Raw genomic sequence first — 27,981 nt, 5'->3', positions numbered from 1 at the left:
AAGTCAACATCTTATAGTTCCTTAGTTTTGTTAACCTATAAATCTCTCCAAAAGTAAAAAATCTAGGAGGAAAATGTGCTTTTTTTGCCTCACTTGAACAGATATCATGAGATAAACTACATCTTTGAACATAAAGCTTCCGAATTTTGGCTATAAGCAAATAGATAATAAGTACAGTCATATGCAATTAACTCCGTGAGCAATAAAGAGAGTAAAAGACACACAATAATCAAGTTCAAAGGTCAGAAGTAGTAATCTCAATCAACCTGTTCCATAACAGAATGGCTGACTACACTACTTTCGACACAAAAGCCTAAATTACAAATCAGATCAGCCCATGTCTAAACAAGCAGTTCGACTACATGATCTTAAAAGAATTTTAAAACATTTTGTAGTCATAATTTAAACTTAACACAGTACTGTAACCTTAAACTTAATCTCTTTATTCAGTAACAATCTAAATCTAATAGAACCAAAGTAAACTGCCCAGATCTAGTATCCATAACTTCCACCATAAACCGACCCATAAGATCCAGGTTGTGTTGCATGTCCAGCACTAGCCGGTGTAGTTCCATAAACTGATGCGGGAGCTGCATATGAGCTGTATCCTTGGCTGTAAACCTGGTCTGCGGCACCAACAGTTTGAGCTGGTGCGGCTGCTGCTGCCGCTGCCGCCGCCGCTGCCTCTGCCATGAAATTCTGCAAGCCAAGCACATACATTATAACACCCGCAGAAAAACAGAAAATCGAAAAGACTATGGCTTATGGCTTATAAATATGTGCTTGTAAGACACCATTTTCCAGAATTAGCCATCCTTTAGATTCAAGTTAAAGGATAAATTTCCTCGATATTTCTAGTGGTGTTCATCACAAACCCATTAAGTCTGAACTGACATTAAAGTACAGAAATACTGCAGGCTAAACAGGATCAAAAATCTCACTCAGTCAACAGATTTTTCCGTTAAAAGTGAGGCTTTACTGCTAGACATATATAGTATAAGAACCTCCTCTAAGGCAGAAAACTCAAAACGCATAAAAATTGATATGGTGTAAGCAAGTGAAGCGAATAGAGGTATCACAGACCAAGGTAAAAACACTTTAACCAGAAAAGAGTGCACTGTCCAAACATAATAGTCATATGATACATCACCTGTACGAGTTGCTGAGCTGCTTGAACTTGCGATGCAGTTCCATTTATCTCGACCGTCATTTCTCCAGGAACACCTCTTGTCTCCTGTATGGTGACAGTTGCTCCACTAGCCCGTCGAATGTAGCTAACAGTGGCACCGTTAGCCCCAATCACAGAATCTGCATATATCAATGGGACCTGCATGTGCTGCGTAAGCTGCAACATGATAATATAGAGAAATCAATTGTTTGAATTAATTATACGAGGGATGGGCACCAAAAAAATGATCACTAAGAAGCTGGCCCATGGTTCTTCCAACCTCAGCTAATATTTGACCATATTATCACAATAGTAAAAGGATATGAATATAGACGGTATAAAAGGTGTAATAACTTTTGTAAGTCAAGAAGTGAGTTTGTTTTTGGGTTTTATCAGGTTTATCTTTCTATTTCAGATTAGGTTCATTTTAGCTTCAGATAGATCATGGTCTCAAAATTTACATTTCATAATAAAGAGCAGATTCATAGTCTACCACTAATTTGGACATGCCAACCATACTTAATGTAAACTAGGTCTAAGGAACAAAGATTTCATTGTCCTTTATTGTTTTGCATTGTCATATTGGAAGGATACTTCGGGTTGGATTTCTCAAGTAAACAGTTATGCACTGCCTGGGGATAATATCTTGATATAAAAATAGAAATAAATGAATAATTTAACACCACATAAACCAACGTCACCACAACCACAAGGAACATATTATATATAGCTAATACATCTCTGAAACAAACATAAAATGGCATAGGAATCATTATAAAATCTAATACAACTAAAGTAATCATTTAATTTTGGAGAATAGAACTTTGCTCATATCAAGTTTACAAGCCAATAAAACAGACCATCATGGGGACCCAAAGGCAGACAAGTAAAGTAATCATTTAATTTTGGAGAATAGACATATTGTAGTTTGACACAACAGAGGAATCCAATTGCATTCTAGATCAATAAAACAGAGGCAGACAAGTAAAGACCTGTGTGATCAAAGATGGTGCTGGTTGAGTATTAGATGAAGCATGGACACCAATTGGAGGCTCTCTTCCATAAGCTGATATTCCTTGGTGAGGTTGCCTATCAGGTGGGGGTGCCATCTCGGCAGGTGGATAGTAATTGTCCATTTGGCGTGGTGGTGGCATGTATTGCATACCATAGCCTCCAAGTCCACTGCCCCCACTTGGTGGATGACCATGATGGGAACCCCAAGGCTGGGGTGGAATATGTTCCATAGGTGAATTGTGTGCTTGCATCTGAATGGATGTCGGCCCATAAGAAGTTAAAATGTTAAAAGACATTTGTATAAACAGATTACAACTTTGACAATAGGAGTGAATAATTACCTGCTTTTCAAAAACGGATATGATGCCTCGATCAACTAAAAACTTCCTCAAATGTTGACCAATAAGTTCAATTGCTTTGTGAACCTCCACAGCTTCCCCAACTACTTCAACCACTCGATCATCTTGAAGAGCAAAAACAGGAAGGTCCTCTGCAGCAATACTTGGTCAGGTTTACTATAGCCTTGAAAATGGTATTGTTGATGAATGGATAACCGACCCCACCCCACCCACCAAAGAAACTTAACCGAGAACAGAAATTATAGAACAAGTGTGAGGAAGACACGAGGGAATAACAAAAAAAAATTAGGATACAGCAAACAGAACTTGCAAATGAAAACTCATTTATCCGAGATTAAGCAGAGAAAAAAATAAAAATAATAATAAGAATGATTAAATTTTTTTATTTTTTTTCAAGAAAAAAAAACATCTCTGCTGTTTGTTAGTGCATTACAAAAGATTGTGCCCTTCAAAAACTGAATTATAGCAGCTGAAACAGATTTCAATATTACCTTGCCCAAGAACCCTAACAATACAACTTGCAGATTCCTGGATTGATTTAACAGTAGCTCCCTGCTTTCCAATCAAACTGCCTGCCTGGGAAGCGGGAACTAACAACCTTGTTGACACCTTGCCTCCTGCAGATGGAGTCTGACCCTGGGAAGAATCAGCATCCAATCCATCCACAATACGCCTGTGAACCCTCAAAAGTCCATCCATTGCAGGTGGAAAAGAAGCATCTGGATCCTCCTTAGCTGAGACCATCACCTAAAACCAGAAACGAGTAAGCATACAGAACGACAAATAGACCATCCACCAAATTTTCAACAGTACATATATCAAACTCAGAATTACTTGAAGAGTCAATCTCCAAATGTATAAAATTGCAAAATCAGAAAAATAGTAAATACATCAAAAACTAAGGGGCGACTCCACATGAAGTGGCAAACGCCAAAAAGGAAGTCGTTCACTCACTCCCCAGGTCACAAGGAACATAATCTTCAGCACACTTCAGCTTACCCTAAGCTTCCCATGTCCAACAACAGGCTAAAAAGACATCTTCATTAAGCTTTGCAGAACTCGGAGATTTAAAAAGACATCTTCACGACAAGGGAACTAAAGACATGCCCTAAAGAGTTTGCACCTCTCTAAAACAACACCAAAGTTTGAAATTAGCAACACAAAGAGCCTAAGTAAAGAAATTAGCAACAGAAGAAGATTTATCAATTATTACTAGTTACTTGCATAGGGCAAAATATTGCCAGCATCAACCGAAAAATCAGCATTGATGGAAAAAATGGAGCTTCCACCATAACCAATGCCTATCCGAGGTTTTGCACTTGCAAACTACTTGGTAATTACTCTACTCAACTTCAATACACCATCGCATCACAGCCAGACAGAAAAACTTCGAAATCCAACATGCTGCAAACTAATTAATGCAGCCTCAAAAAATAATGCAGCAAAATAACCCAAAAGAGAATCAAATTAAGGACATTTAAATAGGACTCGACTCAACGTTAGTATTAAGTTACATGTATAATTACAATTTTGTTCATGCTCTTTCCGAAGCAGATGGACATGCAAATACAATGACTAAAGGGCCAACACACTATGTGTCAAGAAACATCACAATGATTTCTTCTTTAAGATCAACGAATCTAAGTAGATGTTGACTGCAACGCAAAATCCACATTATATGATATCACAAAGTTTTTCAAATAGTAAACTTAACTCTCAGTCTCAAACAGAGTTTGTGCATTTGCTTCTTTTCTGGGTATAAGTTGGTTGCAATTCAATTCGGTTGAGATTCGGTGGAACTTCTAGTCTAATTTGGGGACAGTTGAGTTACGGTTAGGGCTATGGTGGAGCATCACCAGTTATGGTCAGCAACAAATATGTCGACTAAGCCAATTTATCTCAATATAAAATCAAGACGATTAAGATTCATTTTCAACATGTGAATTGGGATGAGTATCAAGTTAAATCGAATTCGGTTAAGAAAAGATAGGCGGAGTTTATAGAAATCAAACTTTAGCAAAATTCACTAAAAAAATATAAGCAATATTGTACATTTTTATACATAACAATACCAATTAACAAATAACATTTGCTGAAAAGAATAAACAATTGATTAGTGTTATATAAGAGTAAATCATCACTCGAAAGCTTTGAAGCAGATCACTGACTATCCAAATCATGTCATATATGCGCTTGTTAACATTTGCATCTTGAATTCAAGATAGATGAACTTGTTAACGATTGGTTCAACTCAAAATGAAGTTGATAAAAAAATGATTTTTCACACCATTTTAGTATTTTTCGCATCAATTTATTCATTTACTATTCAAGTTGGTTATTCAATAAGCCAATCTTAATCCTAGTCGTGTCGGTCATAATCCAATTACGAGTTTCAAGCGTAGTGTCGATTGAAGATATAATTTGAGTTTGGATTATTAAAAATGAGTGCATATGACCATTTCGATTGCAGTTATCCAAACTCCAAACATCGATGATCTTCCACTTGAATATCCACTCTCTTGGGTTAACATATGGTTGTGGTGTAGATAACTAGCCTTGATTCCTTATGAAAACAAAAAAATTGGGTCACAAAGTCGGGTTAAAAATTTTGAGTTAACACCACTAATTACAATAATAACACATTTTTGAGAGACGTATGTGTAAAAGTAGCCCAATTTGGCATGATTCAATTAACTTTCGTTGATTATAATTATATTGCAATCTTAGAAGGGTTTAGTTAGACAACTTCAAAACAAAGCTTGCTAACAATTGAACTTACGCGGCCAAGATACCCAAAGAATGAGAGCAGAGAGAAACATAGATATTGATTTTGCCCCATTAAGTACAAAAAACTTCATACATCATTTGTTTCAAAGACTCTTGTCTATAAATTCAGCAAAAGCTTTCCAAAAAGCCCTAGGTAAAATTTTCAGAATGTTCAATTAAATTTGAATAGTAATTGCAACTTAGTAATTGCAACTGTCAGTACTAATTTTCTGCAAAGTGCATCAGTGCAACATCCCCACATAAGATTCATGCAGTTGCAATCACACCATCACAAATGACAACTTGGAAATTGAAAAGCGAAAATTAAATGATATTTAAATTTAACGTTTCTATCTATTGACTGGGCAGAAACACTGACGCAAGCAAATGCCAAAGAACGCTATTTAACAAGCGGCTTCAATACAAATATAAGCTAGCACACTCGGATCAACACATCACTAGAAGCATCCAACCAATGTCAACTTCACATTCAAAGGGCTGTAAATCATCTTCATGAACCAGAAACTAATATGGTTTAACTTAACTTCAGGTTCATCTATAATGACAAGCAGTCCTTCAACTGATACACTATTTTTTAAGGTCGTAACCACAATACATATCAGAGCATCCTCCGGATTAAATCCTAACAGGCAAAGTCAATGTGTCATTGTACATCAATCTCTCACATAACCCTAATATAACTGAAAAAACAATAATTTGGTTATCCTTAGAGTCTTTAACCTTTCCTATGATATCAGTTAATCTCTTAGAAGAGAACTAAATCACTAAGTCAAAACTCGAATGGCTTACAGTTGCACACTCTTTTCCTCAAAATATGAATCAAGAATGATCCATTTTTATCAATACTAAAAACTCAAACCCAAGACCATTCAACCTGAACCAATCAGTAAAACCCTTATAGCACAACATTAAACCCGCATACCATATAAATACATCCCAACTACTACCAACATCAGCATTTTCACTTGAAGCAGTGAGCTCCTAACAAAATTTTAAATGTGCCCAGCCGTCAATTGTTATAAGCCAAAGATTTATAGCAATAGTAAATCTTTAAGAATAACTTCAGATAAATCATGTCAGTTAATCATTTTGTGTAAGATATATTCCCATAGATATTTTCATTACATCATTACACATCTATTAAACTTTGACAGGATGTGAGCATTGTGTTTATAGAGTTTAAGGATTGTTTTAGTAGATGTCTGCTTGTTACCGATCAAATACCGTCACAACTTTACTTACAGATCAATTGGGTACACAACTTTACTAGGCTAGTTTTATGATTTTACATTTTGTGTTTTTCCTAATATATGTTTTAGTCACCAAACATCGTGGCATATCATAAAGTTGGTGATTTGGTTTCAATATATTTTCAAAATTTCGCAATCAAAAGTTTACCCTAGTGAAATTCTTCTTCCAGTTTATACTTCTTTGATTTTTATTCAATTTGGTTAATAACGGGGTAAAGAAGCTCAAAAAGCACCTCTGCTATGGCCAATGATCATAAGCATGGTAGAGGAAATTCTTCAACAGAGATGAACAATGCTTGACATGAAATCAGCCATCCAGGCGCTGATTTCCAGAAAACAGTGCATAGCTTCTTGGTATGGGTATATGTACAAAATACAACTCTTTCAAACCAAATAAACACTTTTTTCAGCACTTGTAATGCTCAAATTGATCTCTGCAATCTGGATCTGTGATGCTTCATATATGGGGTGGCATGGATGATTGATTTGTACCCTTAAAATTTGCAAACCTGCACATACTCACTTTGGTTATTGCACAATATCAACGTTCCTCTTTCACATTTTGTGTTGAATTTGTTGACTATTGTTATTGCTTATGATCTAGGTTTAAAATGAGCTTCCTCAATTTTGCTAAATTGTTTACATGACCCAATGATTATGTCACAGGTTTTGTCATTTGGAGTAAATTTGATATCTGAAAGATTCTTCCGAACATTGAATCCAACAAATTATCACACCTTTTTCTGATAATTAGCTTCAAAATCTTTACATAGTTTACTCTTTGTTAGTTGTCTATGATATTTTTCCATTATATGAATCAAGAGAAGTTATTGAATCATAGAAGACTTTAGTTAGTTCCATTGATTCACAATGATCTTTAACAAATACAATATACGTTCATCATTCTCCTTCTGCAATCCCCCAGCAGAGATTAAAACAAATGTTTATGTTCAAATGTTTGGGCGATATTTTATCATGCATTTTAAGAGTACTCTTTGCAAGGTGTTTATCATAATTTTCCATTATAAAAATTAAAAAGTTGTTGAACTATAGAAGACTACAGTTACTTCCGCTGATTCTCAATGATCTTAGATCAAACATTATTCATGTTCATATTCTCCTTCTACAATCCCCTAGCAGAAGTTTAAAACAAGTATTTATGTTATAATGATTAGGCGATATTTTATCACGTTTTAAGAGAGCTTTTAGCATCTATAATCATTTATGTAATACTCGCATTGTTCCTCTAAGTTTGCACTATATGACTCCAAAAGTTCTCACATCTTTTAAGTCATATGATGCTTTCTCATAGGGATACAAACGGAGGAGTTACATCAGAGTTGTGCGTATATCAAGCATCTAAAGTATGGTGATCAACATCAATTACTCACTAAACTTCTTTAATATTCCAATACCCCCTTCAATGTTAGATTCTTAATCTTATTAAAACACTCTTCACAACAATTGGCATAAACCAAATGTGTTATAACCTAATTATTCATAGATTCAATGTATATTAAGAGGATACAAACATTAAAGCAACATAAACAAGCAAGCAACCTCTCTCAAAATACTACTCTATGTCTTTGTCTTTGCTACATTGCGAAAATTGAAGTGAGATCATCGAGGTAAACCGTGCACGGTAGTAAGACAATAACAAGCAAAAATCAAACATAAATCTAGAAACTTACAGCTCTCTCTTGTGATCCAGGTGGACCATCCAAAATTTTGATGCGGGCCTTGGTCTCCTCGACAATTTTCTTGATATACTCGCCTTTACGCCCAATAATATTACCAACCTTTTGAGCAGGTACCAACATCCTAAAAACACTCTCTCCAGGCCACCCAGGCCATTTCTTTTCACTGCCAGCAGCAGCCAAATTGTTTTCATGTTCCTCCTTTTTCTCAGAATGTGGATTCTCTTGATCATTACCCATTTCATTTGCTTCATTATCCACAAATTCTTGTTTCAGCTGATCCTCATCCAATTCATGGATAGTTTCATCTCCCTCTAATGTATGTTCATTATCATTTTCAACAAAAGTTTGCTCAGAAAGAGCTCCATAATTGTTTTCAGTCTCATTCAAAGCAAAACCTTGGTCATTTATCCCCAAATTTTGGTTATCAGTATCATTACCAGTATAATGGTAATCTTCAGGCACACTACCAGAAAGATTTTGCTGGTCAAACTCATCACTAGTAAGATGATGCTGGTCCTGCATCGAAAAATTTTGCTCCTCGTTGTTCTCAACAAAACTTTGCTCGGTGTCTGCCATTATTACCTCTCTGAATACAATAGAGCAACAAAAAATCAAAAACACAGAAAGAGGAATAATAAACAACAAAAGTCTCTCCAGTGAAGTTCAACAACACAATTTCACACTTCAACAAACTTTTTAATGATTACAATAAGTCCAATTCAAAACCTAAAGAAAAGGGGAAAACGAGAAAGAACAGAAAATATAAACCCTAGATTAATTTTTATAAAAAAAATACAATTAAAACAACAATATCGAATTCCAATCCAATAAAAACAAAAAGTGAAAACACAAACAAATTTATTCAATAAAAGCAAGCAGAAACCATAAAATACACTCAAGGATTACGATTAAAAACACTAAAATAAAAAATTTTAAAAACAAAACAAAAACTGAAATAGAAAGAGGCACTTACAAGTTACAAGTTCGAATGGTAACGAAAGGGGTAAAACCTCAAATTTGAATGGGTTTGAAGAAATTTGAGGAGAGAGAAGTGAGCTTGGTGCGACTAACAAGCGGTTTCTAGGGTTTATCTTAACAGGGAGACCAGTTTCAAAAGCGATAGAATATTCCTCTCTTTTCTTTTTGGTTTTTTAGCTTTGCCCTCGCTTTGTGGCCATAATTTTATGATTTATGATTTATCATATCCCTATTTAAATTTGAGTCACTCCTACAATTGAATTTAAATTTGATTTTTAGGGTGAGTTTAATAATAGGTCATTAAATACGTTGTGAGAATTCTTTAAAAAAAATAAGTTGTGAGAATAAATAATAAAAATTTTAGTTTAATTTTAGTCGGAAAATCTCTTGAAAGCCTTAATAATGATGATTGTTTTATTTTAATTATATTTTTCAAAAAATTAATTACAAAGCAGTATCATTTGGAAAATTAGTATTAGGTGGCAGTGAAAAATTATGAACAAAATAAGTTTTTTATGATCAAAATTTCATTACCATATAAATAAATAACATGTGTAAAAGCCATGTTTATAAGTTTTTCTTCATTCTAGCTTAAGTATGCTTAGTTATGAAATAGTGATATTAATCTCTCTAGTTATTCATTCTTAAGTGTCTAAAATAAAAAGAGATTTTATTTTTAAGTTTGAATAAATTAAATCGTCGTTTGTTTAACATTGCTATTATATTAAAGTAAAGATTCAATGTACTTGTTTTGATGTGCGGCAACACAATGATGGATAGGATTAAGAACCAAGAGTTTAGACGGAAACTAAGAGTTGTCCTTATTTCTGCAAAGATGCGTGAAAATAGATTGAGATGGTTTGGGCATGTGAAGAGAAAGACTTATAGATTGAGATGGTTTGGGCATGTGAAGAGAAAGACTTTTGACGCTCCCATGAGTAGGATTGAAAGCATCATTGTGGAGGGTAAGAGAAGTCAAGGAAGACCGAGGAAAAACGTGGGAAGAACAAATAAAAAAGACTTGCATGATCTACACCTCTCAGCGGACCTGACCAAGGATAGGAGTAGTTGAAGGCGCCTTATCCATGCCTTAGACCACTGACCCTCTTTCGCCTACCAGTTGATGTTCTTGTTTTTGTCTTTGCTTTTCACATATAATTCTTTTACTCGTTTTTATCTAGTTATTTTATTTATCTATATGTATTTTATTATTTCCACTTTTTTATGTTTTAGGGCCAAGCTTATATGATAAAAATTAAGATAAAAGCTGGCAATATAAGTTTCACTAATCCTTCTTTATTGCAGGGACCTATCATTTTGTGGATCAATCTCGAACCGGGGGATTATTTGGTTGCATCCTCCTTTATAGGTATGGGTTGCCGCACTCCTTCCCTCCCAAACCCTGACCATGGTATTTCTATGGGCGGGATACACTGGTATGATGATGATGATGATATTCAATGTACTTGTTTTATTACATACTAGGTATTTGATTATAGAACTATTTTATTAAAAAAATGTAATATTAATTTAGACTTTGTTGTTAAATTAATACAAATGTTATTTTGAACAATAATATCTATAAAGTTTTAACATAACCAAAAAAATATCAAACTAAGTATAATACAAAATATCAACTAACTATAATACAAATTAAACATCAATACATAAAATTCATCAATATTTTCTTTCACTTTGCTTCCATTTCATTTCCAATCAACTATTCAAAATTTGATCTCAATTTATAAATCTTATTTTATCCCAGATTTACACCTGTAAAAGTTATGAGATAAAATTGCATATTCATATAGCAACGAAACAAAAACCCATATCTTTCTTCAGTTTTATCTCAATTTTCATACTAATTGAAATAATCAATAAACTCAACTCTTAAAACACCATCTACTCTTTCTAAAGTATGTGGATGCACTAAATGAAGATTTTGATATTCAATCATATAATAAGGCAAGCTATGTATGTGGCACTAGCAAAAAATCTTAGAATTTTGTCTTTTCATCTTCAGCATAATTAAATTTAGGAGACCAAGAGTTTTGTTTTCTAGCATATGTATGTTTATACAAAAAAAAGATAAATTGATGAAGACTAAGAGTTTCAATATAATTATATTTAATTGATATTTAATAGTTTCAATGAAAAAAGACATATGAAAATGAAAATTGTATTAATTTAAGCGGCAAATTGTGTTGTATATGAATACCACACGGCACAAAATTTTCTAGATTATAATATATATATGACTATATAATTTTAATGTACTTGAGTTATTTATATTTCTATATAAATTGGTTGAATAGATGAACATATTAATTGGTTTATTAGTATAAATAAAAGCTTATCTTGTATGCCTTAATAAAAGGATTAATATTTAATGTAAAGCTATTCATCTAATTATAAAAGATCATTAATACTCCAATGGTATTTAACAATAAATTTTGGTAATGGTTTTAGAATTATATCAATGTAAAGATTTGATGTACTTGTTTATTACAGATAATTTGAATGTACTTAAGTTATTTATATTTCTATATAAAATTCGATGAATTGATGAATATATTAATTTTGTTTATCGTTAATAATATAAGATATAATCCTATTAAATCTAATAAAAAGGATGATATAAATACATGTACTTAGCCCCTTTGTAAAAAGTTAGTTTAATTTTTCTTTTTCTTTAGTCTCTCCTTGATATATATATATCAATTACTCATGTATAATCATATTATTAACTTTTACTTTCCTTTTTCAATAATATTGGTTTTCTTCTCTGTTGCTTGATTTCTCTGCAAATGGACTAAGCCTCCATCTTCAACATGGTATCAGATGCTTAAAAATCCCATTGGTAACCATTTTTTTTTAATTTCCCTCTACATTTTTTTTTTCTTCTGTCTTTTCTCTGTTTCTCTTTTTCCCCTTTCCTTCCTCGTTTCTCATGGCTGCCATTCCAAGCAATTCCGGCATCAAACCTCTCGATCCTATTCAAGATCCAGCTTCACCCTATTATCTTCATCCGAGTGATTCTCAACTTCTACTGGTTCCGATTCCCTTCAATGGCACTGGATTTAACGATTGGAAAAGATCTGTTACAATTACTCTTTCTTCCAAAAATAAACTTGCATTCATCAATGGTCAAATCCCACAACCTACTTCTACTGATCCTAATTTCAAATCCTGGGAAAGAATTAATAGTACCATAATTTCTTGGTTGATGAAAGTTCTTGATCCACAAATCGCTAGAAGCGTATTATATTTCTCCACTGCACAAGAAATTTGGAACAATCTTGAAGAGCGATTTGGTATTACTTCTGGAACTCAGATCTATTCTCTCACCCAACAAATCTTTGATATTGACCAAGGTTCTGATTGTCTATCCACCTATTTCACCAAGATTAAGATGTTATGGGACGAATTTGACGCTTCTAATCCTCTACCTACTTGTAATTGTTCCAATTGTACTTGTGGAATCAACAGCAAATTACTGAAAATGCAAGAAGAACAACGGTTAATCCTATTTCTTATGAAACTTAATCCTACCTATAAAACCATTAGAGGTAATATACTCATGCAACAACCTTTACCTAGCATATCCTATGCTTATAGATTAATCATGCAAGAAGAGAAACATTCTGATTTAGTTTCCCATCTCAATTCTACCACTGATGAGGTTATTGGCCTTGCTGCTGTTAATAAGCAAAAGTTTTATAATACCAAAACACATACTGCCTCTGCATCTCACAATAACCCCCATAAACCTCCTCCTTATGGTTTGAATAACATCAATACTCGCAAACCCCTTTTATTCTGCAATTACTGCAAAAAGCAAGGTCACACAAAAGAAAGTTGTTACAAATTGAATGGTTTCCCAAATACTTCTACAAGAGACAATTGGAACAACAAGAAGATTGTGGCTATGGTCCAAGCTGACAATCCTAACAACAACTGCACTACCTCACCAACCCTCACAGTTGATCAATACAACCAACTTCTTACTCTTCTTGCTCAACATGACACTCACAGTGTTTCAACAAATGAGGCTAATACTGATGAACACAATTGTCTTCTATCTGGTAAATCTTGCTTTCTTTCTATGACCAAATCTACCTGGATAATTGATAGTGGTGCTACTAATCATATGTGTTGTGATCTTTCTTTGTTTAAATCTTACATACCTATTCCTCATAACATTGATAATACTATCACCATCCCAAATGGTAAACTAATAAAAATTGCTCACAAAGGAACTGTTGTTTTAGGACCTGACCTCACTCTTACTGATGTTCTTCATGTTCCAGACTTTCATTTTAACCTTCTTTCTATTACCAAACTCTGTAATGATATGCATTGTTCCCTCATTTTTTCCCACAATTGTTGTTCTATTCAGGGCCCTTCTCTGAAAAGGCCAATCTTGCTTGGTAAACTTGTTCAAGGTCTCTACAATCTTGTTGACTTTCCTGAATCCAATCAACAGTGTCCTAAAGACTTTCCTACCTCTATATGCTGTGCTGCTTCAGATACTGAACAAACGAAGCTTTGGCATCTTAGACTTGGTCATGCTCCTTTCCCTGTCATCAAACACATTTTCCCTTCTCTAAATGTTTCTGACTGTACAAATAATTGTCTATGTAAAATTTGCCCTTCAGCAAGACAAACTAGATTTCCTTTTCCCAATAGTTCTATTAAAACACATAAGGCTTTTCAATTAATACACATGGATGTATGGGGACCTTATAAAAACTCCACATACAACAAATGTAATTCTTTCCTCACAATTGTTGATGATTTTACCAGGACTACCTGGATTTTTCTCCTGAAAAACAGATCTCAAGTTCCTCTTATCTTTGAGTATTTTTATTCATATGTTGTTAATCAATTTCACAGTAATATTCAAAGTGTAAGAACTGACAATGCTCCTGAGTTATGTGCAGGCAAATTGAAAGCATTTTATCACATTAAAGGTATCATTAACTATAAATCTTGCCCCAATACTCCACAACAAAATGGTATTGTGGAAAGAAAACACAAACACTTATTAGAAACTGCAAGAGCTTTATATTTTCAATCTAATATTCCCATCAAATTTTGGGGTGAATGTGTTCTCACTGCTGCATATATTATTAACAGACTGCCACTACAAAGCCTAGGTAACATTTCTCCATATCAAAAACTGCTTAATATTCCTCCTAATATGGATCATCTAAAATGTTTTGGTTGCCTTTGCTATGCCTCAAATACTTCTCCCCATAAAACAAAATTTGATACAAGGGCTAATCCTTGTATATTTCTTGGTTATCCTAATAATCAGAAAGCCTACAAATTATATGATATCACTACACACACTATAATCATATCCAGAGATGTTTATTTTTATGAAAAACACTATCCCTTTCACCAGCAATCAGTTCACACACATAATACACAACATTATCCCTTTTTCCTACCTATTTCAACAACTGCAGACATACTTGTGGATGATCTTTTTCAAACACCAATATTTCCAGAGAATAATATAGCAGCTGAGAATATCATTTCTCACACTTATGAACATACATCCCCATCTCAGACTCTTGATCTTTCAATAAGCAATATACCACATGATCACACCACACCTACACCTCCTATAAGACACTCTCACAGACCTACTAAACCCCCAACTTATCTATCAGACTATGTTTGTAATAATGTTTCATGTGATGCTAACAACTGGTGTTCTATGATGTCTTATCATGCTCTCACTAATTCACAGCAATGTCTTATGGCTCATTTCACCTCTTTTACTGAACCTACTTCATACAAAATAGCTTCAAAAGACCCTAAATGGGTTCATGCTATGAAGCAAGAATTACAAGCATTATCTGAAAATAAAACTTGGATATTAGTTGAGCTACCTAAAAATAAGAAACCTATAGGAAGTAAATGGGTTTATAAAATAAAGCTTAATGCTGATGGCTCAATTGAAAGATACAAAGCCAGGTCAGTAGCCAAAGGTTATAATCAAAAGCATGGTATTGACTATGAAGAAACATTCTCTCCTGTTGTAAAAATGGCTACAGTAAGGAGCCTTCTAGCCCTTGCTGTGCATCATCACTGGAACATATTTCAACTAGATATCAATAATGCTTTTCTTCATGGTGATCTACATGAGGAAATATATATGAAGGTTCCAGATGGTTTTCCAAATCCACAAAACCAGGTATGTTTACTTAAAAAGTCTTTATATGGTCTTAAGCAAGCATCAAGGCAATGGTTTCATAAATTACTGATTTCTTTAAAAGCTCAAGACTTTGTTCAATCTAAAAATGATTATAGCCTTTTCATTAAGAAGGATAGTAAAAACATTACAATTGTTGCTGTGTATGTTGATGATATTATTATAACTGGCAATAATATTGACTGTATCTCTCAACTCAAAGATCATCTCCATGATACCTTTAGTATTAAAGACTTAGGCATTTTGCATTATTTTTTAGGCTTGGAAGTTAACTATATTGATGCAGGCATTTTTCTTTCTCAAGCAAAGTTCACCAAAGATCTCCTCAAAGAATCCAAAAATCAAAATTTTAAATCTGTTGTTACTCCTCTTCCGCAAAATCTAAAATTGTCAAATGATCAGGGACAATTATATGAGGATGCCAGTTATTATAGAACCATGGTTGGTAAACTAAATTTTTTAACTAACACTAGGCCAGACCTAGCCTTTACTGTCCAATATCTTAGCCAATTTATGCAGAATCCTCGCATCCCACATGCTTCAGCTCTACAACATACATTGAATTATGTTCACAGTACAGCAAGCCAAGGTATACTCATCAAGGGTTCTGATCAATTACAACTCCAAGCTTATTCTGATTCAGACTGGGCTTCATGTCCAAATAGCAGAAGATCCATCACAGGCTACATCTTGTTATTAGGCTCTTCTCCAATAAGCTGGAAATCCAAGAAGCAAGGGACAGTCTCAAGATCATCCAGTGAAGCTGAGTACAGAGCAATGGCATCTGCAGCAAGTGAAGTCACTTGGCTTGTAAGACTATTAGAAGAACTCCAACTCACTTCTTTGAAGCCTGTTCTACTGCACTGTGATAACATAAGTGCCATACATATTGCCAAGAACCCTGTATTCCATGAACGAACGAAGCACATCGACATAGACTGTCACTTCACTAGAGACAAGGTTCTAGAGGGTCTTCTTCAGCTGACTTATCTACCAACCAAGAATCAATTGGCTGACGTTTTGACCAAAATTTTGCCATCACACCAGCATTATCAGTTGATGAGCAAACTAGGCATGTCCTCCCTTCCTAGTTTGAGGGGGGGTGTTAATAATATAAGATATAATCCTATTAAATCTAATAAAAAGGATGATATAAATACATGTACTTAGCCCCTTTGTAAAAAGTTAGTTTAATTTTTCTTTTTCTTTAGTCTCTCCTTGATATATATATATCAATTACTCATGTATAATCATATTATTAACTTTTACTTTCCTTTTTCAATAATATTGGTTTTCTTCTCTGTTGCTTGATTTCTCTGCAAATGGACTAAGCCTCCATCTTCAACATTTATTAGTATAAAGTATTAAACTTTATAGCATGTAAATGATTTTTACTAGATAATAGCTTATCTTATGTGCCTTAATAAAAAGATTAATATTTGATGTAAAGCAAATATATTCATCTAATTATAAAAGATCATAAAAACAATTATAATAATATTATACTTCATTGGTATTTAAAAATAAATTTGAGTTATGGTTTTATGTTATTGTCAAAGAAAATATACTCCTACTATTTTATAATTACTATGATTTCGAATTTTACTTAAAATTCTTGTAGTACTTCCAAAATCATTTAAGATAGGTAATGAGCATATTTTAATCTCATCTTTTAATATGTCATCCACACACATGTTATTGAAGATACTCAAATATTAAATTGAGGTAACTTGTGGTGTAATTAAGGATGAGACCGTAGAAGTATGCAACGCTCTGATATCATTGAAAGTTGATATTTGCATAATTGGGAAGATGTATTATGTTACCTAAGTTATATGCCATATAATTGAGTGTTGCCTCTTGGAAAATGTCACCAACATCATAAGGAGTTAAGGAATATATGGACACTTCACATGCCCTTATCTTCCTCTAGAAATGAAAAATCCATCCACATCTTTTCAACCATTTATTACAACATTTTATGGCTATTTACACGCCCTTAATTGTTCATCCTTTATCTCCTAAATTTTATAAAAGAGTCTCATTTATATGTCCTAACCTTTTCATTGTTGATATCTTACACGCACATATACAAGCTCAATAAACTCCACTTTCTCCATTTCAAGCAACATTCACAACTTGTTTTGTTTTGATCGACTGAATACCTGACCGTTATTTGAAGCTTCAACCCTTCTTCATCCTCATGCATGAATAAATAAATTTTGTGGGGGTCTTGTACACAAGATTCCTCACAATTTAAGCTCAAGAATTGCATTAATTAGAGCACGTAGGAAGATTATGTTTTAACCTTAAATATGTTGGACAACTTACAACGATTGAATTTCAAAACCTTCTATTTTGCGTATTTATGATCACTTTCTACTCAAATTTATAATATGATTTGTTCTTAGAAATGTGGGTCTTTGAGTTGTGAGTAATTAGACAATTTAATTATCAGATTTAGGGTTTGGAACTGAAAGTTATAAGCATTTTAGTAAGTCACATCCAAAAAGTTAAGTATTACTTTCTAAAATCATTTGTGAATTAAAATATTTATATAATGGTAAAAGATTTGTACTTCAAATTGGAAGGGTAATTAAAATTTGGAGTTAAACATAAAGAAATTATTTCATTGAACTACTTAAGGCATGGATTGTTAAATGACAATCTTGGTTAACTATCTTTGACTGGAAGTTGATGAATGATTTAAGTTGTTTTTCTTTCTTTAATGACAAAGATTTTGCATCAAAGGACTATTGACAAGTACTAATTAGTTACTAATTAAAGTATTACTTGGAAATATTTTAAATGCTTAATTATGCATGGCTGTGAATAATAACTCTTTGTGAAGGCTAGATCTATAAATAAGTAAAAATTACGTTATATTCTAAGTAAATAATTAATATATAATCTAGTATGATTGCATACAGATTTAAACTAAATCTGCTTTTTGACATTATAATTTATTATTTAGATATAGATATTTAGAGCACTAAATTTAACTACAATTTATATTTTCCTATAATTCAAAACCAAATGTATTTTGCAAAATATTAAAAGAATAATTTGATTTAATATAATTTACAATTTCAAAACTAAACTAAATTGCAAGAGAGGGAATCAACAAATTTTTTTAAGCAAAATTTTTTAATTAATTCAATCATTGTTCTAATATAAGTCACATATATGTTACAATTACATCTTACAAATAAGTAAAAGGTAAAAATAAATACATAAATACATCATACACTTCTCCTAGAAGTAGAAGAACCCAAAATCATTGTTTAGATAAAGCAAATTTTCCCCAAACACCCAAAAAAAAAAAAGTTTTATCTTTACAATTTTTATATAATATCCTAACATTATTATTGGTTTTTATTAAAGAATATACCTTTATTAAATCTAGTGGTAACTATAATTTTTTTATAATTAGAGCCATGATTGACTTTTGGCTATGTCAATATTATTTTCCTTCTTCCTTTTTTTCTATGCAAGGAGCTTGAGTTGTGTTGGTAGTCTTACCATTTTCAATGCTTTTGTCATTGCTATGCTTATAGGTTGGAGACATTAATGAGTCAAATTTTTCTGTCTTCTCTAACACAATTTCAATCTGTCATGCAATATAAAAAAAATAAAGAGAATGTTAAATAAAGATAAAATAAAAAAAATGGTATCAATAATCATGATATATATCATCATATAATTCATGTACTTATTACTATTAATTAATTAATGTGATTGTACTTTATCCAATATTTTTCATTTTCACAATTTATAATCATATTACATATATTTTAAATTAGATATCCAGTTAACATATAGTAAAAAATATTATTAGCAAAAAATATATAAATATTAAATTATTTAGAAATAATTAATAATAAAAATCATTTTTAATAATAACTCTGTTTCTCTCTATTTTCTCTCCCTTACTCACATACTTCTATAAATTTATCTATTTTATATCCAACAATGGTAGGAATCTTTCACTTACCTATTGTTGTTATTGTCCTTGACTTTTACAAAGCATTATTTTACTGTCTTTTTTGATCTTTAAACCTTCTTATTTTTACTCACATACTTCTTATTTATTTTTATTTTTTTTAATTATTATTAATGGTCACCGTGTGTTGTAAGTTGCAGGATTTTGGGTAAATTCACTCTTTTTAAAGATATTTCTTAAGCAGTCGAGGAACTCATAGACTACATTCTCATTTATGGATATGAATTAGCGTTATTCTTTCCTCTCCAGATCCTAATTATAGTTTTTTAATAATCAGCGGAATATACTGAATATGATGATGAAATATAATACCTTTATATTTGTTAGCTTAAGCTCTTATCCATTAAACACACAAGTTAAACACAAGCCTAAATAAGGATACAACCAAAGCATACACACAAATTAAATACCAGCCTAAATAAGGATACAACCAATTAATGCATAGTTGAACCTCGAAAATTTGTTGCTTAGCTTGTTAATTACTTTCTTCATTGCTTATTTCATCCTATTCACTTGCATTCATTGTTGTACTCTTATGATTTCTTTCTATTAACTTTATTTTAAAATAATTTTAATTGTTATTATTTTTATATTTTTTCCACTAACTTTATTTTAATATTTTTTGGAGTAAAAAACACAAGGTATATTATGAGTATTATTTGTTTGGTGTTATGTAATTAAATTTTGTAATATGATTAAAATAGTGAAGAAAAAAGGTTACCTTGGCTTTTTGAACCATTCGACCTTTGTTTTCATCTTTCATGCCAATGGTAGACGTGCAAACTTCTATTGAGAATTTCAAATTATAAAATAATCACAAATTATATTATATTTATAAAATAAATAATAAATAAAGAAAAAAAGTGGATTTATTATAAGGTATAGCAAGATTATTACTCTTTTGAAAAGCAAATCCATTATTCTTCAAAATCTCAGCAATGGTGACAACTGTTGTAATTGCTGTAATAAAATGGTAATTAGTACGAGAGTTTAGCTAAAGAATATTAAAATGTTACTCCTTCCGCAACAAATTTTTAATCACTATTCTTTATATATCTTTTGAGTTATTACTGAAATTTCTCATGATATCATATCATTTTTATAGCAATTTAATGGTCCAACTTTCTATTAGACCTTAGCTTCTTTGACCTAAAACAATATATAAACTACTGTGATAAATACAGAATTTTTGGATAACGATCTATTACTTTCTTTTAATACTCTATTCGTTCTAAAATACTTGTTACATTACGGTTATTGACACTATCATCGTTCAAGCTTATTTTATATATTGTACCTAACATGCAAGAAAAAATATAGTTAAGTGTGACCTAGTTTGAATCGTTTAATTACATACTTTCATAATGTTAACTTTTTATAATTTTATATTGTGCATAATTCAATGTATAAATGATTAAATTAGCACATTAAATCACGTAAAAAGTCAAATATAACAAATATAGTAAAACGGACTAAAAAAGTATCATTCATAGATTCTAATTCTCTTTTATTTATTTATGCACTTCATTATTTCACTTCATGTATTACGAAATATCTATATTTTTCTTAAAAACAATCGAGTTTTGTTCTATCATTGAAGGACAGAGTATATACTAGTCTCGATCATTAATACAAGTGGTAAAAGGTAAAATTTTTAAAAAAAATAATTTCACGCATACAAATTAAGAAGTCATAGTATATCCTTGTAAGATGTTAATAAAGTTAAATATAATAAACATTATGAAACAAGTAAAGTACTTAATTATTCACGATTTTTAGTTATTATTAATTTCAAAAGGAGCAAAAGAAAAGAAAAAACGAAATACGAACCCATGCCCAATGCAGAAAGTTCGACCTCATTATGTTGTTGAATGTACCTCTGCGATCCACAAAAAATTTAATCACTTACTAAATAATTATAAATTATTCCTATATACGTGGAGAATATAAAGCTAAATAATTGTATAATTTATTTTGAAAAATTAAAATAAATAATTAACAACACCACATTTCTTCCTTCATAGATTAAATCTAGATATACAAATTACAATTTATCAATTATCCATTCAAATTAATCAGTCTGTAAATCTAATCACTTTCTAAATTATATACATTATTCCTATATACGTGGAGAATATAATGCTAAATAATTGTATATTTTCTTTTGAAAAATTAAAATAATTAATTAATAACCCCACATTTCTTCATGGATTAAATCTAGATATACAAATTACAATTTATCAATTATCCATTCAAATTAATCAGTCGGTTAATGTTTAAAAACATAAGAATAGAAATGCAAGGTAATATTAATATTTATTTTTATCAAAAAAATAGAATTCGTTAAATACCTTTAATAAATGTACGTTGGTTAATCACGCATATCATCTTGTAATCAAATAATTAAAAAGTTCAATTTTCCCAAATATAAAACAAAAATAAGCAATATATATATATATGGAATCATGAAACACACAACCAAAAAAACATTCGATTACATGTAACACATAGTTTATTTCTTAGTGGATAAGATATAATGCACACATACAGCAAACATATAACCAACCACAACAATATTTCATTATTTTAATGTTATTACGTGTTTTTAATAGATATAAGATTATACATGGTCATATAACATACTATAGGGCTCTGATACCATGTAAAGGATCAAACTTTTAATTGAAATCCCAAAATATATTTTATATTCTAAAATAATCTTATCAGTATTAAACACACATATATTGAGGAGAAAATTATGTGTTAACAAAAAAAGAATTATTAGTAACCTTAGCAAGATTCACGTAGAAAAAGAGAGGCTTTTTGGTGTTAGATACTTGAATTCTATTCTTCTTTGTAGGTGAAGTAGGAACAGGAAGACCCATTGCTACCGACGCCATTGTTGATCTTTTATAAGCTTAATTAATTGTTATAACTCTTTTTACTCTTAAAAATATGAGAAAAATCAATCAAAATTTCTGGTAAAATTTTATGTTTAAGAAAATATGTAAATGAATAATTATTAAATAATCCATTTACGTAAAGTAATTAAAGGATTGGTTTACAAATAACATCGGAGAGAATTCAGTCATTTTCTTTGTATTCATCCACCACGTGTTTGGTTTACTAATTTTTTTGGTAATATAATAATCATCTCAAAAAGTTTAATTATTTTGCTTTCTAGAAAATGTTTTCCTAATTTTTTCAATAAAGTTTATTTATTCTTCCTTAAAATAGGTTTATTTTAGTATATTGATATTGTTTATTACAAGCTAGTAGGTTAAGAGAAAGAGATGATTAGATGAGAATCAAAGACTAGATGAGAATCAAACTCAAAATCTTTCCTTAAAAATGATACATATAAAATCTGATTCTCTATGATTATGAATTTTACGTTAAAGTTCTAGTATATAAATTATAATCCATATCTTTTATGTACAATACTAATGCGAATAATATAATATTAATGTAAATCATTCATAATTGGTGGGCATAATATAATATTTCATTATTAACATTTTTTCATTATAATAATGTTATATGTTCCCACATTATAACTCAACCTTTTTTTAATTTTACTAAACCTCATATTAATGAAATCTTATTTCTCATTATGCTCTTTTTGGTTTCTCTTTGTATTCTAAATAAGATGCATTAAAATACAAAAAAGTATTAACGATCAAACTTATCCATTATAGGATGAAGCACTTCATCTGTCCATTATACTTATAAGACAAATTTTAATACTTTTTCTGTTCTGAAATACTCGCTACATTACGGTTATTGACACTATTCATCGTTCAAGTTTATTTATATATTGCGGCTAATGTGTAAGAAAAAAAATACAAACAAGATTTTGTTTGAATTGTCTAATTGCAGACTTTCATAATATTAATTTTTTATAAGTTTTAGATTTAGATATATGCATTGTTCAAAATATAAATAATCAAAATAACACATTGGAGTGCGTATAATGGAACGAGGTAATATATTCTCATGCATGCTTCCTCTGTCCCATATTACTTTCTACACTAAAATATAATGTATTATTCATTCATTATTCTTAATTTGTGATTAGTTTTTAATTTTTAAGTTAAAACATAGTGAAACTGAATCTTATTTGATTCGTCTCAATGCATAAATTATTAATATCAAATTTTTATAATTTTTAATTAATGTATTAGACTGCAGGAAAAGTCAAAAAGTACAAATATTTTGAAACAAAGGAAATATAACATATTATAATCAGTTGCAAGTACTCTCTCCGTTTCTTAATGTTCTTCCCGTTTAGAATATTCTAGTTTGGAGAAAGAAATTTGATTAAGATTTTTAAGACGTATATCAATGATAAAATATATTCAAGTGAGATCTCGTTAGATTCATCTTAATGCAAACTTTTTTTATTATATATTTTTTAAAATTTTTTATGATGCATATTTAGAGATATTAAAACTTAAAATTTACTATAAAAACTGTGCAAAAAGTAAACGAAAATAAGAATGGAAGACGATGGGAGTATTTTATAAGGGAGATTATACAAGTCAAAGAATTAAAGCAAGCAATTAAATGATGGCGTATGAGTTATCACTGTATGAGATTGAGCCAAAATCAATGTAATCAACCGGGCTTTGAGTTGCACGCCCACTGATAGCGGCGCGACTACTCACATTAAGTATAGACTAGTGGAGTATAGTTATCATTTAATTTTTTTTATTGTCGTTTATTTTTCATAAAATTTCTAAATATACATAATAAAAAATTATAAAAAATACATAATAAAAAAATATATATTAAAATGAATTTAACAAGATTTCACATAAACATATTTTCAATAGTACTAAAAAAAGTATATTTTTTTCTATGCTTGAGTTTTCAATCCAATTTAATTTAACATGTAAAGATATTGTCTAATAAAAATATTTTCCATCAAATTTTGAACAAAATAGTCTTTTTTTTTTTGAGAAGGAACATAATAGTAATTTTGATATCACATCACATAACTAACAATATAAAAGATTAATGTGAATTGGAATTGTCTCTCACATTTTAAAAAAAATCATGTACCGTAATAAAATACTATGTTAATGACGGAATACACCGCATCTACGTAGATTCTTTAGGTAACATACTAACATACGAACACACTTGCATTTGAAGTTTCGTATAGAATTACAAAAAGAGATAAAATGTTTTTTTTTTCTCTATTCAACCATAAATCTAGATCATAAAACTCAAATCACAATTATTATTTATAGTTAATTAATAAAATTATTTGATGGAGTTATTGATCATTTTCATTTGTCTAATCACTTAATAATTAGGATTTTGGAACTTAATTAATTATGTCAATTAATTAAGTACCTTCCACATCTAATTCGAACTATAATGATTGCCTAATTGGGTTATGAAGTTTGATATACAATTTTCAATAATTAATCAATATCTCAAAAGGGCTAATTTTAGTACTCCCATTTTTTTTGCATTTTGCAAATATTGGGGGTTTTAGGATAAATTATTAATTTAACTAAATTAATGTCTTTCTCTTGTATGTTTGTCATTGCTTCATTGTTGTGTTTCGTTTTTATCTTGTTTTTTTTTTTTTTCACTGTTGTAAGGTCCTAAACACTTTCATTTTAATGCTAAGTTTTGATACTATTATTTTTCTATCTTTGCAAATATTCGAGATATTAAGATAGATCGTTAAACAAAAGTAAAACTATTTTAACTAATGTAAATTTCAAATAACACTCAATTATTGCGGCTCCATTATATATATGCAGTGGCGAAATTTTGAATTAAATGTGCAATACTAAAATATCTTATTGAATAAATTAAAAAAAATATGTAAAATAAAAATAAGATGTTGGTTTAAATTAAATGAAAGCCTTAGACTTTTTTTTTTACCATTAGAATAATAAATATTCAACAGTGGTGTTTATCTATATTAGCACCTGATTTACATTTCACAAATTTTTATTTGAGACCGTCTATACAAGAGACGTCTCAAGTTTTAGGCTAGCCCAATTTATAAATTAAAAAATATATATATAACTAATGAATTTGTGATAACACACGCTCCTCTTAACTTTTCAAGTTTCATTTTCAGTTTTTAATTTATTTCACTCTTTTCTGACATAAATCACTCGTGGTCCTCTCTCAAACTCCATTTGTAATTTTCAATCTCCATCTTTCTCTCTCAAATCTATTGTCGTTTATTTTCTGTTTATCTTCTTTAACATTTGCAAGACCACCAAAGATATGTATTTATGCTTCATCCTCACCATTTTCGTTCTCAAAACTTTCATTTTCATTTTTTTGGGGTTAACTATGTTATATACTAGTTGGAATTACAATCCTCTTATTTTTTTAAAAAAAAAAACTAAGCTTCATCAATGGTGAAAATAGTGATGTTGAAGAAGACAACAATGGAGAAAATAGTGATGTTGAAAAAAGAAAGTAAGTTGGTGTTTTAACCTAATTAAAGTTTGTAATTTAATATTTTAATATTTTAAATTTGTTTGTTTTTTGATTTTACCTGTTCTTGATTTTAAGGTTTAAAAATTAGAAAAGATAAGTGATGATGTTGTCTTAGATTCTGTATTCACAAAGAAGATCAAAAAGATTCCTTCTAACTTCTAAGGATTAAAATGACAACCCTCAACAATCAAAGGTGGCTGATTAAATATCCAAACAAAGGCCTTATAGTAGCTGAAATTATAATATTATGTATTTGGATTATAATAGTGGCATTTGTCGTGTTGTTATGCATTCATATTTGGGATTATGTTGGAAATATAATATTGTGTATCTGAATTTATAATATCGTATATATTGGTTTATAATAGATTATATTTGTGTTTATAATCGTGCGTAGTTTATAATATTTTGGATTTATAAAGTAATGATATAATCCAAACTAAATAATGTTATACCCCCAACTAAACAATGTTATAATCACAATTAAACTATGTTATAACTCCTAATAAACTATGTTGTAATCCCAATTAAACTATGTTATAACACCAATTAAACAATGTTATACTCCCAACTACATTATATTATAAAACTAACTAAAAATGATATAACCCACACTACACAATATTATACTCTCAACTACATCAATCTATGTCAAATGTTTACAGTTATAATACCAATTATATTATGTTATAATCCTAAATATAAGTTATTATAACCCTAATATGCTACGTTGTAACGCCAAATATATTATCTTATAACGACAAATATATTATTTTATAACCCTAAATATATTGTTACTACATAATGTTTACTCTCAACTACATCAACTTATGTCAAATGTACACAGCTATAATATCAATTATATTTTGGTTATATCCCCAAATATATGAATATATAACCACAAATGCTTTTATTATAATTCTCCAAAAATTAGTCATAGTTGTCTTTATCAACATTACTGTTTTCCACCATTAATGAACCTTAATTTAGAAAAAAAAATCAGAAGAACCACAATAGCTTTTATTACCTTCTCCAAATAGTATATATTGTTGTCTTCTTCAATATTATTGTAATCTACCATTGATGAAGCTTTATTTAAAAAAAAAAACCCCACAATCGAATTCAAGCATCATTTCTTCCATTGTTAGACAATATTTTCATATTGTAGAAGGTGTATATGTTCGATGGTTGAATAAGGGAGATGAAAAAATAAGAAAATTTTTCATCTTTCAAAAACACAACAATTTTCTTCTCTTGGGAAACGAGCGTGGTTTTTATCTCAAAAAAGAGTCTGTTTACATTTTTATTTTGGCTGGTTTTTATTTATCCAGTGGCGAATATTAAACTTAATTAGTGACCAAAATAATACGGAAGTTAAAAAATTCATAAAATTCAAGGAGGTCAAATAAGAATTTTAAATCTCAAATGCTAGATGAGATTTGAAATTGTAAAGTTTCATCATGTTATCCACTAATAATTATATTAAAAAATCAACTCAACAAAAAATTTAGAATAAATTGTTGTGAGACGGTCTTTCCGAGAAACGTATTAGATATATTGCTAAATAACCCAATTAACACAAATTAAAGTAGAAAATAAGAGTATGAGCTTTTATTTTACGGTCGTTTTTATTAAAGTATATAACATATCTTGAGGCCTCAACCATCAGCTTAAGTGTTATGTTGAGTTGGTTCCTTGACATGATATCAGAAGCCAGTGTAACAAGAGGTCACGGATTCGAATCTCAACCACCCCTCATTTAAAGTAAAATATTTAGCACCAGGTATGAGAAGGGCCTGTGTTGCATCCACCCTTCTAGCCCAAAAAGCTCTCGTGTGAAGGGACGTATTAGAGTATATAATATATCATCTTGGGGCCTCAACCATCAACTTAAATTTTAGATTGAGTTGATTATTTAAGAGACGGTCTCTTAAAAAATAGCTAAAAATTCAAACAAATCAATTTAACCCTTAAGTAAATTACTCAACATTTAGTCTCTGTGTACTTTTGAGGTATGTG

At 30.5% G+C, this 27,981-nt stretch overlaps 2 protein-coding genes across 2 annotated transcripts; both read right to left on the bottom strand.

Moving 5' to 3' along the window:
- Positions 1-182: 182 nt before the first annotated feature.
- Positions 183-9,466, bottom strand: LOC130828253 (flowering locus K homology domain). The gene is made up of 7 exons (XM_057694112.1): positions 9,252-9,466; positions 8,270-8,864; positions 3,033-3,288; positions 2,524-2,672; positions 2,161-2,433; positions 1,151-1,345; positions 183-699 (listed from the first exon to the last, which is right to left on the bottom strand). The coding sequence occupies exons 2-7, from the start codon at positions 8,852-8,854 to the stop codon at positions 493-495; spliced, it is 1,665 nt and encodes a 554-aa protein (XP_057550095.1). The 5' UTR covers positions 8,855-8,864; positions 9,252-9,466; the 3' UTR covers positions 183-492.
- A 9,376-nt stretch (positions 9,467-18,842) lies between these two features.
- Positions 18,843-22,458, bottom strand: LOC130828252 (uncharacterized protein At2g34160-like). Its single transcript, XM_057694111.1, has 5 exons — positions 22,275-22,458; positions 21,316-21,364; positions 20,383-20,445; positions 20,207-20,271; positions 18,843-19,092 (listed from the first exon to the last, which is right to left on the bottom strand). Exons 1-5 carry the CDS (start codon positions 22,383-22,385, stop codon positions 18,946-18,948), a joined length of 435 nt encoding a protein of 144 aa, XP_057550094.1. The 5' UTR covers positions 22,386-22,458; the 3' UTR covers positions 18,843-18,945.
- Between the last annotated feature and the right edge of the window lie 5,523 nt (positions 22,459-27,981).

Source organism: Amaranthus tricolor, chromosome 12 (genome assembly GCF_026212465.1).
Source record: "Amaranthus tricolor cultivar Red isolate AtriRed21 chromosome 12, ASM2621246v1, whole genome shotgun sequence".
Taxonomy (NCBI): Eukaryota; Viridiplantae; Streptophyta; class Magnoliopsida; order Caryophyllales; family Amaranthaceae; genus Amaranthus; species Amaranthus tricolor.
Note: the sequence above shows the minus strand (reverse complement) of the source record. Positions and strands in the feature narration are given on the sequence as shown.

Bases quoted from the DNA above. Each gene is read 5' to 3' on its own strand.
- LOC130828253 (XM_057694112.1), bottom strand. From the start codon at position 8,854: ATGGCAGACACCGAGCAAAGTTTTGTTGAGAACAACGAGGAGCAAAAT. The intron at 3,289-8,269 runs GTAAGTTTCTAG...TTCTGGTTTTAG, and splicing joins CTGGATCACAAGAGAGAGCT to GTGATGGTCTCAGCTAAGGA. The intron at 1,346-2,160 runs GTCTTTACTTGT...ATCATGTTGCAG, and splicing joins CACCATCTTTGATCACACAG to CTTACGCAGCACATGCAGGT.
- LOC130828252 (XM_057694111.1), bottom strand. From the start codon at position 22,385: ATGGCGTCGGTAGCAATGGGTCTTCCTGTTCCTACTTCACCTACAAAG. The intron at 21,365-22,274 runs GTTACTAATAAT...TGTGGATCGCAG, and splicing joins TCTACGTGAATCTTGCTAAG to AGGTACATTCAACAACATAA. The intron at 20,272-20,382 runs GTAATAATCTTG...AATTCTCAATAG, and splicing joins TGGATTTGCTTTTCAAAAGA to AAGTTTGCACGTCTACCATT.